Source organism: Rattus norvegicus, chromosome 2 (assembly GCF_036323735.1).
Source record: "Rattus norvegicus strain BN/NHsdMcwi chromosome 2, GRCr8, whole genome shotgun sequence".
Lineage (NCBI taxonomy): Eukaryota > Metazoa > Chordata > Mammalia > Rodentia > Muridae > Rattus > Rattus norvegicus.
The window spans coordinates 152,625,386-152,641,710 of record NC_086020.1 but is presented as its reverse complement, the minus strand read 5'-3'; the positions used below and the strand labels follow the sequence as shown (position 1 = coordinate 152,641,710).

The window sequence follows — 16,325 nt, the reverse complement described above, 5'->3', positions numbered from 1 at the left end:
ATCACCAAAAAAGAGTGACAGTGGAATGAATCAGAGTGCTACAGAGGACAGAGCCGGAGAAGTGACACCAGCCCTTTGGAGGAGCCCAGAAGAGCATGGGTAGATCCCAGACATTGAAACAAGAAGCGATAACATTGAAGTTACCTTGGAGACCCCAGATGTTCAAAATGCCAGAACTGTGGTTTATCTGCTGAGGAAAGCTACTAACAGGGAGTAGAACCAGCCCAGGAGAAAGAAGTTTGTTGCAATCAACAAAGATGAAAAGGGGGTTGGAGATATAAAAACTGCTTTTACATCAGATATGGAAATGCAGAGTTTGGAGTTTGCCCAGCTGGTTTCCTGTCTTGCTTTGGGGATTATAGTTAAGTGATTGATCAGATGAATCCCAGAAGAGACTTTGAACTTTTGACTTTCAACATTGTTGTGACTGCTGTAGACTATAGGAACTTTTGAAGTTGGACTAAATGTATTTTGCATTATGCTATGTTTAGGTATGGCCCCCATAGACTCATATGTTGAACAAGCCTATGGGAGCCAGGGAATAGCTCTATTAGAAGGTCTGGCCCTGTTGCAGTAGGTGTGTCACTCTGGGCATGGGCTTCAAGACCCTCATCCAAGCTATCTGGAAACCAGTATTCTGCTAGCAGCCTTCAGATGAAGATGTAGAACTCTCAGCATCCAGCACCATGCATACTTGGATGCTGCCATGCTCCCGCCTTGATGATAATGGACTGAACCACTGAACCTGTAAGCCAGCCCCAATTAAATGTTGTCCTTACAAGATTTGTCTTGCTCATGGTGTCTACTCCAGCAGTAAAATCCTAACTAAGACACTGACTAAAAGTAATTGTGAGTGAATACAAGCAAAGCACCTTGCTATGCATGCCAGATGCCTGCTTTCATCTAGGCAAAACAACAAATTCAAGTTAATGGTGCATCTCTGGGACCTTCTCCTCCAATTTGAGAATTTTATTGATTTTTATCATCTTAAAGGCAACCATTGTGGCAAGTCTGTCCTCCTGTTAACTGCCAAGATGTTAAGGCTGAATCTTAAAACATAAAACAAAACAAAACAAACAAACAAACAAAAAAACAGTGTTTCTTTGACCAAAGATGCTAGGGGCTCACAGAGCAGTACCAATTGAAATGCATTACCTGGAGGAAAGGGTGCAGAAGGTTGAAGCTGGCAGGGAAGGATGGGGCATTCTTGATGCACACAGATTGTGGGCTGATTACAGAGTCTGGATTAAGGCAATACCAGAGTGAACACCTCAGGGTTGTTTTTGTTTTGTTTTGTTTTAAGTTAATTCAAGCATATAAGGAATTGGAGAATTGAACACCTCCATTTTTAAATGTCATAATTAAAGATTTACCAGACATTTACAAAAAGACGAAGCATCAAAGATGCTTCATTTGAGAGCATGGTGCGATCAATAAGGTACCTACCTACCTCTCTTAGGTGGCTGTGAGGGTGCTCTTCAGAGTGTTCACTCCAAGTGAGCTAACTCCTTATTTCAATAAATTCTGAGCCAGCCTGACTGAGGGAGGCCCCGGAAAAGGGACTAAATGGTACAAGGCACTCCTTTAATAGTATTTTCTCAAATTCACTGCCACACATTTGAAAAGAACATTTTGCACATCGCCGTCTTATTTGTTTTTCCCACCGTGAAGCACAGACTGGGAACACAGAATGATAAAAGCCCTTACAAGGCCAAATACTTTACAGCAGAAACATATTGGATCAAAATGTTTGGCCCTGAAAACTTCGGCACGTTTGAATTCCTTTTCTCATTTCCTTGGACTGCATGAAAGAGGATTTGAGACAGAGAGAAATCCTCTTCTAAACTGTTATTTTCCCATTCGTGAGTCCCTGGGGAGTTTATATATGTTGTTGATTTCATCTTCTTTTTATATAGGCATATAAATTATATATTCGATCTAAGCAAATGGTCTAGCATAATCTGGCAGCCAAGTGTTTTCTTCAGGGAGGCGGCATTTGCGCTCTTGCTGCTCTTAAATTCAGACGTGAAAGATGACTAAGACATATAAATGAACAGCTAGGCTGTGGGCGTGAACAGTCGGCCTAATTCATTCATTCACGTATGCAGTGTGTGCCTTTTGCATGGGCGATGTGTCTTCTACCTGATGCCTGGAGACGGGAGGATGAAGATGGTGCCGAGCCTCTGCTTTAGAAGGGATCCACAGTCCGGTTAGAGCCAGGAGCCTCCTATGAGAAAGATCCTGCATTCTTCTCGATGTGTTCCTTAACATACTCCAAATACTCGTTGAATGGATGAGGGTGTACATAATATTTAGAAATGGCAAAGTCAAAAATTCCTTAATATTAAAATGTGGTGCTTCAAGACTGTGAAGATGAATTAACCATATCAAGTACACATCATGATATGATAGGGCATTGGGGGCCTGGTAACAGAAGTTTGGTCCTGTTTCTTCCATAAGAGAACTCACCAAATGGCCGGCTTCACACCTAACTGTATTATGCCCAGCTGTGTACTGTGCACAACCCTGGACTCCACTTGTACCTGCTTTGGGTCAGATTCCCTGCCAGCTGTGAGAGGAGGACTCTAAAGCTGTTTGGATCAGACTCTAGTAGGATCCAGGATCAAGGAGAAGGTGAGGAAGGCAGAGTTTTGGACCTAGGAAACAGACTCCGGAGACCAGAATCCAGGTGCAGATCTACTGTATTGCACAACAGCAAGCATTGTTTATATAACTTTTGGACCAATGGTAAATAGACACGAGATCTGGAGTAGCCAACTATCCCACCGTCATTATGGAGAGATGCCAAGCTGCCAGCACCCAGGGGGATTTCCCTAAAGATGGGGAAGCAGCCACTGCCTTGTTCTAGACCCATTCTGAGGCTCACTAGTTTGCAAGGATCCTCTATTTGTGTCACTCGGAATGCCAGCGAATGTGGAGGTATGTCAAGCCTCCCTCATCATCCACTGGGCCACACCCAAGGGCCACAGCACCCACAGATTCTAATAGAAAGGGATGAATAGGTTTATTATTGAACTAACCAATAATACAGTAACTGTTCTCATATAGTCTTGTTCCAATATTTTTTTAAATACTGCCCAACCTCTCCATAAATAAGGAACAGACCATAAGTTAATTACTTGTCAGGAAAAAAAATTCAGAAATAGAAAGTATTTCTTAGCGTGTCCAGACTAAGGCTCTACGGGTCTCTCAGAAGCCAAAGTCACGAACTAGCTTATATTGTCACCTCACATACATCATAGGCCAGATAAGTCCTTAAAACCATCTTGTGGGCTCTTTCATTGACACAGAAACTCACTGGAGTTTGATATTTAGTGCTCAGTACTACTGGATTGAAATGAATGAGAAAAAAAGCTAAATGCTAGAGCAGTAGAAAGGCCCTGAGATCGTTCTGATTTATTACTCTAACTAATGTGTTGCCACACGTTGTACATGTGTGTTTCTTCTTTTACTGTCGTTGACTCCATTTTACAAAGAAAAGAAAGGAAGGAAGGAAGGAAGAGAAAAGTAAGAAAAGAAAACATATAACCAGCATTCTCCTCCAAGGTCACAGAGTTACCTACTGGTAGAGAACTGCTATTTTCTCCAAGATAAGCTAATTCCAGAAATTGAAATTTCAAATTTGGGCCAGTCCAAATTAAAACATGGAATTTTAGGAACTTTCATAACAATTATTCCACAATGTTCTAGTTTGCGGTAAAGACCAAAAGGAAGTTTAATTGTTCAGCTGTGATCTGCCTCTCTGATTTGTTTTACAAGAGCGGGAACTTTGATGTGGTAATCAGTGGGTAATTGTTGCATGTGGCCAATGATTACAATAGAAACTGTTTCCAGTCCAATTGCTGACTCAGTTCCAATAGTCATGCTATAAAGGTACAAAGCAGATGATTTCAAAATCCCAGAAATAACTCAAAAACCCTCTGAGACTTGTCTGGTGATAGCACAGATCCCGTTACTCCAGTGAATGAGAGAACAGAGGTTGAGCAAGAAGACTTAGCCGAACCTAAGTGACTTCTGGAAAACCATGCAAAGCCTCTTTACAGCTGCCAGTGAGTCTTGGAACTGCAGGACCTGTAACAGTAAAAGAAGGAGAGGGCTTCCCTGGGGCTGTCAGGACTTACAGTCTGCCACATTTTTTGAGTAGGAGGAGAAGTAGGTCATGACTCTCACTTTTGCTGCCTGAAGCATGTGGGCTGACTTAGTTCTTGTAACCTGAAAAAAAAAGTGAAAAAAAAAAAAAACGAAAGAAGGAAAAGCTCAGAATTTTGGCACTCACATCCTCCATAAATCTGAATAATCCCCAACGGAGTCACTCTCTGAGTCATTTGATATTTAGAATTTGAATGTGGCTGTCAGTAGGAGTCTCCATGGATTCGAAAAGAAAATGGGAGAATTCTTTTTTTGAATAATGTTCTATCATGATTCTTCTGTAGAACTGAGTCTAAATATTTGCTGTATGAGAGCATGCTGCTCTTTCTATCACACGAACAAACAGAAGGGGGTTGCAAACACAACCAGTGTGGGATGGCCTTCATGGCGGTGAGATTACCTTCACACACTGAAGACAACTGGGAATTGCGGTGTGGCCCTCCTTCGGTGCACATCATTCCTGTGGGTCAGGTGCCTTTCCGTGCCAAATGCCAACATGAATATGGCCAACTCACAAGATAGCTTGAGAGTCACTAATATGAGACTTCGCCGTTTAATTTCATAGAACTTCAACACAATGAAAGAATCCCTTTTGGATTTCTGCAGCCTTGGGGCTGTCTTGTGCTTCCCTTCTACCACACAGCTTCGAGCACAGGCTTATCTGCTAGTATTGTCAGAGTGCCACAGACAGCACAGCGCTGTTGAATACACCCTCACAGAGCGTATAACACAGCACTGTAGGACACAACTTCACAGATCGTACTACACGCTGTTGGCGGCTATTGTGCATGGGTTAATTATATAAAAGCGAGCCTCAGCTTGTTGTTCTGATACTCTGAATTTTCCATAATGATATAAACGTGTGCTCATCAACCCAAATGATTTATTGTCTTGAAATTCTATTCCTTTCTTCCTCATCTTTCAACTTCTAGTTCTATGCTGCGGCATCACACGCACGCACACACGCACACCTACCTCTCTCTACTCAAGGCTGAATGAACTCTCCTTCCCTTTGCCCTTTCTGTCTTCTGCCTACATGTCTACAACACATGTGGCCTATTTACATGAGCCTTCCCCAAGACAGTAAACCACAGAGTATTGTTTCAGGCCTAGGACACCACCATGTTTAATAAGCACTGACAGATAGATAGATAGATAGATAGATAGATAGATAGATAGATAGATAGATGATTGATAGATAGATGATAGATAGATAGAGATGATAGATAGATAGATAGATAGATAGGTGATAGATAGATAGATAGATAGATAGATGATGGATAAATAGATGATAGATAGATAGATAGATAGATAGATAGATAGATAGATAGATAGATGATTGATAGATAGATGATAGATAGATGATTGATAGATAGATAGATAGATAGATGATTGATAGATAGATGATAGATAGAGATGATAGATAGAGATGATAGATAGATAGATAGATAGATAGATAGATAGATAGATAGATAGATAGATAGATGATGGATAAATAGATGATAGATAGACAGACAGCCAGATAGATATGTGATTAAGCAATTTGCAGAACATGTCAGTGGCGGCATAGCCGTGATAGAAAGTTGGGGTTGTATTTGAAATACAGAGTTTAAAAGGTCCCAGCATTTGCAAGAGTGAAACAGGAGGCTTGTGAGTTGGAGACCAGCCAGGCCTACATAGGAAGATTCTGTCTCAAAAACAAAAATCTGATGTCTTATTGACTTTTAAATTAACTATTTTTAGTTGCTATACAAAATAATGGATCCCATCGTGACATTCTCAAACATACACCTCATTGTCACTTGCTCATGTTAACCTAGTTAACCTAGTTAACCTCACCATCACCTCATCTGCTTTTGTTGCTCTCCCTCCTCCCCAGTGTGTGTGTGTGTGTGTGTGTGTGTGTGTGTGTGTGTGTGTGTGTTTGCATGTAGGTTTGTTAAAAGTAGAATCTATATATCAAAAAATAAGCAACACTTTATCTGTTTACCCCTGTTACCCTCTCCTGTTCTCCTCTCACTTTATATCTGGTCTTCCCCCTCTACTTGTCTGTGAAATATATAATACATATTCATAAATTCATAATAATGTATACAAAAGAGAAAGCATTAAGTGCTTATCGAAGTCTGACTTATCTGTCTTAATGGGATTCTCCTCAGTTCCACCCACTTTTCTGAGAATAAAATAATTCCCTTCTCCTTCGTGTCTGAACCAAAGCCCACTGTTTTAGATACCGCGTGTCTGAACCAAACCCCAGGGTGGTTCCACAGCGTGGCTGTTGGGAACTCGGCAGTAATAAGCGTGTCTGTGTGGCATCTCTGAAGTATGCTGACTCGGCACTCCCTGGCTGGTGTAACAGGGCCACACAGCTTTATCTGAGGATCTAGATAATGGTCAGCCTTCCCTCGAGGGCTCAAACCTTAGCACCACTTAGACAAAATAAAACAAACACTGTGACAGCAGCATCACACACTGAGCAAGACTGAAAGATATACTTGACCTCAGTATAAGCCCACTAATGAACACAGCGCAGAAAATAGCAAAACTCATGTCAAGTGTACCATCAAGTTAAAAAGTCTATCGGGTAAAATGTAGAAGTAGCCAATTAGCGAGGCAAAAGAAAGGATGCGGCAGTACATTGAGCTCCATAGAGACAGCGCCGGGGCAAGCGAGAGCCGGACGGGCACTGGGCGACTCTGTGCCTCGCGGAGGAAAATCAACTAAACATGGGCAAAGGAGATCCTAAGAAGCCGAGAGGCAAAATGTCCTCATATGCATTCTTTGTGCAAACCTGCCGGGAGGAGCACAAGAAGAAGCACCCGGATGCTTCTGTCAACTTCTCAGAGGTCTCCAAGAAGTGCTCAGAGAGGTGGAAGACCATGTCTGCTAAAGAAAAGGGGAAATTTGAAGATATGGCAAAGGCTGACAAGGCTCGTTATGAAAGAGAAATGAAAACCTACATCCCCCCCAAAGGGGAGACCAAAAAGAAGTTCAAGGACCCCAATGCCCCCAAGAGGCCTCCTTCGGCCTTCTTCTTGTTCTGTTCTGAGTACCGCCCAAAAATCAAAGGCGAGCATCCTGGCTTATCCATTGGTGATGTTGCGAAGAAACTAGGAGAGATGTGGAACAACACTGCCTCGGATGACAAGCAGCCCTATGAAAAGAAGGCCGCCAAGCTGAAGGAGAAGTATGAGAAGGATACAGCTGCCTACAGAGCTAAAGGAAAACCTGATGCAGCGAAAAAGGGGGTGGTCAAGGCTGAGAAGAGCAAGAAAAAGAAGGAAGAGGAAGACGACGAGGAGGATGAAGAGGATGAGGAAGAGGAGGAAGAAGAGGAAGACGAAGATGAAGAAGAAGATGATGATGAATAAGTTGTTCTAGCGCAGTTTTTTTTCTTGTCTATAAAGCATTTAACCCCCCTGTACACAACTCACTCCTTTTAAAGAAAAAAATTGAAATGTAAAAAAAAAAAAAAAAAAAAGGATGCAAAGTGGAACAGAGGCTAAATAAACGGAGGGGAAGTGGAAGAGAAGCAAAGAATGCTCTCACGGGGAAGAGAAAGAACAGAGGATAAGAAAAGGGAAAATATTTATCTAGAGAAAGGTTAATAAATATGATGATGCCATGAAGAAATCCGTTATTTGCATTTTAACCTAAAATGTTAATTTAAAACAATGAGAAAATTAGATAAATATAGGAAGGGGAACAAAAACTAGAAACATAAAGCTTTTTAAAAATATATAAAATTAAAATGCTACTCAAAGTACAGTAAAGCAAAAGGTGGAGGGGCACAAAGAAAGCGAAAAATTCACCCAATGGTTATGAAAAAATTAAACAGAAGTAAACGGAGAACAAAAAAGAAGTGCATAAAACCTTTAAAAAAAAATACAGAGTGGCTGGAACTAGGTAGAGTGTCTGCCCAGTGTGGATGACCGAGGTTCCATCAGAGCGCTACCTTAAAACAAACGCAGTGGCACACTCCCGCAACCCACCCCTGCGAGGTGGAAGCAAGAAGAGGGCAGTTCAAGGTCATCTTCCATTACCTCAGCAGTTCACTGCCAGAGAAACTATTATTTAAAGCATAGTAAAACAGGAAGGGAGGGGGGCAAAAATACAAGGCAAGAAAAAGAGGAAGGGTTTGGGGTAGATTCCTGTGGCTGCTTTACTTCCAAAACTGAAGTCTTCCTGGAACAGTGGGGTCCACTGAATTTGCAGATGCGTATATGGTTTAAGCTGGTGTTGAGTCTACACCCGAGGAATACCGGGCTTCTGCTGAGCTGAGTAGTCATTTCCCTTCTCTGCATTCCTACGCCCTCTGCTGGCAGGCTTGCCTTTGCAGTCTGGATTCAGGTCCTCACACCTTCCTGAGATTCTCCAGTCCACATTCCTGGGGCAGCTAGGGAAAGCCAGCTCAGGAGAAACTTAGACAGCACTGAGAAATACGCAAATGGACCCGTCTCTGTATTTTCATCGTGTGTGTGTGTGTGTGTGTGTGTGTGTGTGTGTGTGTGTGTGTGTGTGTGTGTGTGTATCTGTGTGTCTGCGTGTGTCTGTGTTTGTGTGTGTGTGTGTGTTTGTGTGTGTGTGTGTGTGTGTGTGTGTGTGCGCGCGCGCGCGCGCGCGCGCGCGCGCGCGCAGGCACTTACCCTTTGTAAAAACTTTCTCTCTTTGAATTTTTTTTTTTCTTATCCTGACTCTTCTTCAGGACAATCCCTGAGAAGTGATTTCTCACACCCATTTATTTTTTTAATAAAACTAGCATGGCACTCTGCTTCTGTAGTCTCAGACACTGAAGAGACTGCGCTTGAAGCTGGATGTTTACAATGAGCTGGGCAACACAGCAACTTTGATCGGTAGACACAGCACAGTGGGCAAGACTCAAGAACCCAGTTAGAATTCAACACTCCTACAGCCTTCTGACTTTTGTAGTACAACTATACTGGAAAAAAGCCAGCATGCTGTTGGGAAAACCTGGGTATCTATACAGTAAAGGAATGAAATTTGATCCTTCATTCTCACCTTGAACACAAATCAGTTCTAGAAATCTCAATGTTATACCTGAAACTCCAAAACTTGGAAGAAAGAATAAGGAATACACATTAGGATGCAGGCTCAGGTAAGAACGTTCAGAAGAGGACCCTGATTGTCCAGGAACAAGAACCCCACAAGCAACAAACAGAACTTCATATCAAGAGTCTATACTGCAAAGGAGACTGTTATCTTCTAAGGGCAGACTACAGAATGGGGAAAATGTCTTTGCCAACTACACATTTGATAGAGGATTTGCATCTAGAATATATAGAGAACTCAAAAATGAAACACTAAAAAAACAAACAAACAACGCAATTTTTAAAAAAAAGCCTATGGACTATCTGAGCCTATGTTCTTTTGAGAACTCTGTTATTTTTTGAATGTTATAAACTTACAGGATCCTAGACAAAAGGTTGCTTACAGCATGGAGCACGGATGACACAAAAGCAGTTGCATCACTAAAAGCCCAGCCAGTCTGAATGAGGACTCATGACAGCTGCATCTCCCAGAACTATACAGGCAGCTAAATAGATTAGTCTCCTCCCAACAGTGCAGCTGGTTGGAGGGTCACCTCCCTAGGTATATGTTCAGTGCTTTCATAACCTGGAATAAGAAGCCTTGTGAACCTTTGCAGTATAGACTCTTTGTTTCAGGAACTTCTTGAGATTTGTGAGTTGCTTACTTCTCAGATTTTATGGACCTAATCCATCCTCCCTGGAGATGTTTCATATTTGGATATAATCGTTACACAACCACCAAATCTCGTATCTTAGAATAATTTCAGTAGTGAAATTTTTCTCTGTCAATAGTTACAAAGCACAAATATTAATTTTAGGAGGAAAAAAGTGGAAATTCACCTGAAGACATTTTCAGCATATATTTTGTATTACATATCCCTTTATATAAACATTTTTTTCATAAATAAGTTCTATTATAAAAATGTCATTTTATTTAACAGGATGTGTTGGGTTTTTATATGTGTGTACTGAAAATATATGGGTGCTTATATATACCTTAATACATATATGTTTGTCTGTATACATACTTAAAATATACAGCATATGATGGTGTGTGTGTGTTATAGACAACACTTCTAACACAGACAGATCAAACTTTGGCTTATTGTCCAAAAGTTTGATGTCAAGTGTTGAACTATAGCAGATGAAAATTGTTGAGTTTTTTTTCTTTTAATCCCATGAAAACATCATGGGCAATGTCTTGAAGTCCAGATTCTCATACATATACAGACAGGAGTGTGGTTAGAACACACCCCACAGGTTGACTCCTTCTATCACAAACTTGTGTACAACTGCGCCATGTCTCTATCTCCCCACACTAGGCAAGCTCTACCACACTCTGTCAGTATGAGAAAGTAGTCAACACTGAAAACGATCAGGCCAGTTGTTCCTGAATATTCAGGTCGACATCTCACCAGCTATTTCAAAAGAAGTTGAAAAGCTGAAAGTGAGAAATGAAAATTAATTGATTTAAAATTTAGCTGAACTGGAGAATCTAAGCTCATTCCACTATGCTCGACTTAACAATAGAAACGCAGGAGGTGAAGCCAGTCTGTGCAGACTTTGTTGTGAGACAGTTTAACTCCATCCAGGTTACATCCAACCTCAGCAGGTTATGTCTGTCCTTAGTCAGCTGCCTCTAGCTGCCCAGCTCTTAATATGGAGGGTCCGCTGCATTTTTGTAATATTCACTGTCCATCTTTTCTCTTTCTTTGACATTCTTCAGTTTTGAGGGATTTGGGATGTTATGCCACGTACTGCTGAGCTGATGTGAAATTTTCTGGAATGTGTCCATTCTTGGAAGAAATATCAGAAACAAATGTATGTAGGGGTCAGGCTAGAATGGAGACGCATTGCCTAAGACCCTTTCTCCATAGCCTCTTGGCTTTTGGACTGGTACAATGACTCATCCTTGTTGGTGTCTCTTAGTTCAGACAGCGTTTGCCTTGGACCTTACATCATTTCAGTTATAGGTCTTTCCATTTCTCAGCATATTTTTAAGACAATTCTGCTTAACTGTCTGCCATTGCCAGAATGGGATTCTTTCCCTGATTATCTGGTCTGGCCCAGCCCCACATTGGGAAAGAGGAGGCAGATAGAGGCCAGAGTCCAAAATCAAATTAAAGCAGCAGACATCTAGAAACAAGGACTCTTAGGCTGAGTCTACCTCGAGTCTATTCTCAAATTCTGAAATGATCTGAGTTTCAGGTGGGGAAGTTCCCCTATTCTTTCCACATGTTTGGAGCCCTTTGTCTCCGTGTCCATTTATGTTCCACTTGACCTACCACGGCTGTTGGATAGAAGCTTCCCCTTATCCTTCTGTCTGGAGGCCAATTTAACCTCAGTCTGCTGATATGCCTATTAAAAACACTAACTTCGTCATTGAAACCTGTGAGTGTTTTGTTTTTCTTTTGTAACAGAAAATGGAGAGATAAGCTTGAAAAAAAGTTACAATAACAAAACCCAAAAGGGCTAGGAATATATAAACTGTCTCACTGTGCCATCAGCTACAGCATTACATGAGGAGACTCAGCAAGACCCATGTTTATGCCTGTTAAATTTGTTCTGCTTAGAATAGGATGTGCTTGTGTTTCTGCCCCCAAAATAATGGTCATAATATAACTAGGAACATACCTATTAAAAATTGTCATTATTGAGGTTGGGGATTTAGCTCAGTGGTAGGGTGCTTGCCTAGCAAGCGCAAGGCCCTGGGTTCAGTCCCCAGCTCCGAAAAAAAGAAAAGAAAAAAAATGTCATTATTAATCATCTTTGTTTTGATGATGGTGGCATTTATATGCTTTACATTTTAGAAGAGTTGTATCCCAGGGGGTCACAAACACAGATTTAAAAAAATAGAATCATAGTTATACAGGCGATTTTAATTGAAGATCTTTCACAAGTATGTGAAAACAGTACCAAATCAGAGCCATCTAGCGCACAAGTACAACTACCTACCTAGTTGGCTAGAAGTATAATTTGCCCATTGAAACGATTTCAACTCAGAGAGAAATTTAAATGACCCTGACTCTGCTTAAAAAAAAAGAAAAAAACTAACAAAATTATGTATTAAATATTTGATTTTTGTCTTTTTTAAAATTAGCCTCTTTATAAACTGTACTAAAACTGTATCAATACTCTAAGGCAGTCTTGTTTCTTTGAATACAAAGAACTAGAAAGTGGTTTAAAGAACTCTCCAGTTATAATCAGTCTACTTGCACATACATTTTCCCTGAAAAATTTCTCTTTTCAAGCCCTGCACGACTACAGGAAGCTCTTTATCTCACTGTAATTGTTTAGCATAGTCTTTAACTAGCTGGGATAATGGTATCTCAGAAGCCAGAAGCCATAGATGTACTGAAGTTTTTCTTTGTTAAAACTGACTTGAAATAAAGAACAGAAATCATAAAAACAAACCTGCTGAATCCTAAATAACACTTAATTACTTAATTATAAAAGTGCTTGAAATTTTGGTCTGTATACAAACTTATTCCACAGCCTCATTGGTAGCTTTCTAAATATTTGTCAGTTAACTAGCTACCAAGATAGCATAGATTTAGCATTTCCCATGTGTATACCAATTACAATAGCGATTTAAAAATATATATATATTCAAATGCAGACAACTTTACTGAGAATTTTAGTCCACTAATCTTCATATCAGAACACCAATGGTAGATAGATAGATAGATAGATAGATAGATAGATAGATAGATAGATAGATATTCAAGCTTCAGACACTTGAAATAACTTACTTCACATCAAGTGGTACTGCAAAATGACCAAGAGTCTAAATGCCTCAGATGCCAAGGCAGAGATGAAACCAAAATGGAAACACACACAAGACCCAAATCCAACTACAGGTATACCTAGACAAAAATGAGTGACTCGCCAAACAAAGACCAGCCTGGTCCCAGCCTTATGGTGCACAAATGCCAAACCAGGATACAGAAATGGAGACAAAGTGAACACTCTGCCAAACAAAGCCAGAAGGGTCCTGTCAATCAACCAAGCAACTCGTCAGTAAATGGCTCAGTTGGGCCTTCGGCCTGATGAGCATATCAAATGTGCCCAGTTCTACTCCAGATTCTCCTTACAAATTGTCCAAGAGCAACATCTCGACCGCGTGAGTTTGCCTAAAACTCCCCAAATCATAACACCAAACAATCTCATAATAATCTTCAAAAATAAGACCAGGCCAAAAGCAAAAGCCAATTTACCAATACCTGTTTACAGAAAACCACTACCTGCAGTGGGAGAAGAGGGGAAGATCCTGGCAACTGGGTTCTCCTCAGGGTTTTAAATTTGGAGATTGATTAGCCACACATTTTCTTCACAGATGGCTGAGTCAAAATGATTAGCAGATATGCACATCCATGGTCTGCCTTCTTTGTTTCCCTGTATTCCCAAACAAATTAGGAAACAGAAATTAGTAAAGAAAAATGATTTATTTACACTTTGACCAACTAGGTAGATAAAAAAATAAAATTTCTTTCTACCATGCCTGTGGCAGCTTTACAATTTGTAAATAGATAGATAGGTAGATAGGTAGATAGATAGATAGATACATACATACATACATACATACATACATACATACATACATACATACACAGACAGACGGATAGATAGATGTAAAAGCCAGGAAATATGTAGATTTTGCTGTCATAGATAGAGTTTGATCAGTCTTTTCCTAGAATAATGTGAAAATAATGTGAATCAGCCCCAGGTTAGCTTCCTTCTCTGCATGTTATCTCCATGCTCAGATCTCAGCATGAAGAGTCTGCTATAGATCACAAATTAGAGTTACAAGATGTTGCAAATAATATCATAAGAGCGCATTAATGAAGCCAAGTGAGACCTACATGGGAAATGCGTATGAAACTCCTGCTAAAAGTTTAAACCAAAGATTGAGCATTTATCTCCATTTCTTTCTACTCCTGATCTTTTCCTATTGGTCCCTTTTCCGTTCTGAGTCTCTCATAAGAGAACACATCCCACTCAGAATTGCTAAAAGGGCTGTCTGCTTAGAAAATGCCCTTAGATTTTTTGTTTGTTTGTTTGTTCACCAGACTGGAGAGACAGCTCAGAATGTAAAGCACTTGCCTTGCAGTGTGAAGATCTGAGTTCAGATCCCCAGAATGAACAGAGAAAGCTAGACCAAGTGGCATGTATAGATTACCTCAGCTATGCCAGATGAGTGACAGAGAAAGAAACACGCAGGCTGGAGGCTCACTGACCAGCTGGTCTAGCCTACTAGGCAAAGCTGTAGACCAATGAGCCAGAGACACCTTGTGAAATGAAACCCAAGGTTGTCCTCTGACCTATATACACACATATATACCCATACATACACATGTTATACACATACACAAACACAAAAAATAAGTTTTGTTTCATTAATAATGTAAACCAAATTCCACAGATATAGATTCTAAGCACTTAGTAATTTTAATGAATAAATCCAACAGCATGTATATGATCGTGCTGTTCTCCTAGTCTTTTATTCTGTAGAAAAGTCATAACCATTTTTCTACTGCTATTTTTGACTTTACTTTTTTGTTTGTTATTTGACCAATTACTCTTATCCATCATGACAAAACTCAAAACCTCCCAGGAGCTCTTGAGAGACACAGCACATAGATTGTTGCTCTCCATAGTCTGGGGGCCTCATTAAAATTCCACAGTCCCTCACCACCCCTCAAAAGTCAGATACACTGGATTTGGGGGGGGGTGCTCTGGAAAGTGCATTTTCACAAACTAGCAGCTGATTCTGAAGGAGGTGGCCCCAGAACACAGTCTAAAGGTGTTAGAAAGTAATTCTGACAGCCTGGAAGGTTGATACTGAGCGGCTTGTCAAAGAAATCTAGAAAATGACCTATACTTTGGAGAATATGAAACTAATGAGCAATGAGACCATTTGGTTGTGTGACAGCACCCTGGCAAGACGACTATCTCGTGTTCCTGCTGTGGTCACCATGGCGTATTACAGAAACAGTGTTGGCCATTTTGTGTTTGTATGTATTTATTAATTCAGCCCAGTAAGGAAGTATATACTCGAAAGCACATAAGAGACATGGAATTTGTGAAGATCCTGGGGGATTTCAAAAGGCGCACTCAGTCTCTGTGGCTCTTAAGAGCCGTCCCTCTGTGATCACATTGTCTGTAATCACTCTGGCTTTGTTAGGACTGGCACACACACACTACCAAAAAGAGCTTTGAGATGCTCAATATATACAAAGACATTCCCTATAGACTGCAGAGAAGCCACAGCTCCCAACAGCAATTATTTTGAGGGCAACTGCATACCTTTTCTCAGCTCCTAAAGTTCCACTCCCGCCCACCCACTCCAACCTCAATGCCCTAGCATTATCTTACATTTGGGAAAACAAGCCTTCACAGGACCAAGGGCTTTTCCTCCCATTGATACTGGACAATGCCATCCTTTACTATATATGTGGTTGGAGTCATGGGTCCCTCCATGTGTACTCATTGGTTGGTGGTTTAGTCCCTAGGAGCTCTGGTGGTGTCTGGTTGGTTGATATTGTTGCAAACCCCTTCCGCTCCTTCTGTCTTTTCTCTAACTTCCCCATTGGGGTCCCCTTGTTTAGTCCAATGGTTGGCTGCAACCATCCTCATCTGTATCAGTAGGGCTCTGGCAGAGCCTCTCAGGAGACACCCATATCAGGCTCCTGTCAGCATGCATTTCTTGGCCTCCCCAATAGTGACTATGGGGGTTTGCATATGGGATGGATCCACAGCTAGGGCAGTCTCTGATGACCTTTGCTTCAGTCCCTTCTCCACTTTTGTCCCTGTATTTCCTCCTGGGAGTATTTTGTTTTCCTTTCCAAGAGGAATGAAGCATCCACATTTTGGCCTTCCTTCTTCTTGAGCTTCATATGATCTGTGAATTTTTTCTTAGGTATTCCAAGCTTTTGGGCTAATATCCACTTATCAGTCAGTTCCATGTGTGTTCTTTTGTGACTGGGTTGCCTCAATCAAGATATTTTCTAGTTCCATCCATTTGCCTATGAATTTCATGTAGTCATTGTTTTTAATAGCTGAGTAGTGTTCCATTGTGCAAATGTACCACATTTTCTGTGTCCATTC

The 16,325-nt window shown here is 40.9% G+C and overlaps 2 protein-coding genes across 8 annotated transcripts in view; both read left to right on the top strand.

Annotated features, from left to right (window-relative positions):
• Nucleotides 1-16,325, top strand: part of Veph1 (ventricular zone expressed PH domain-containing 1) — a 254,919-nt gene that overhangs the window by 205,856 nt on the left and 32,738 nt on the right. The gene's annotated exons all lie outside the window — the stretch shown is intronic.
• LOC134485624 (high mobility group protein B1-like) lies at nucleotides 6,782-7,652 on the top strand. The gene has a single exon (XM_063282711.1). It carries the CDS (start codon nucleotides 6,897-6,899, stop codon nucleotides 7,539-7,541), a length of 645 nt encoding a protein of 214 aa, XP_063138781.1. The 5' UTR covers nucleotides 6,782-6,896; the 3' UTR covers nucleotides 7,542-7,652.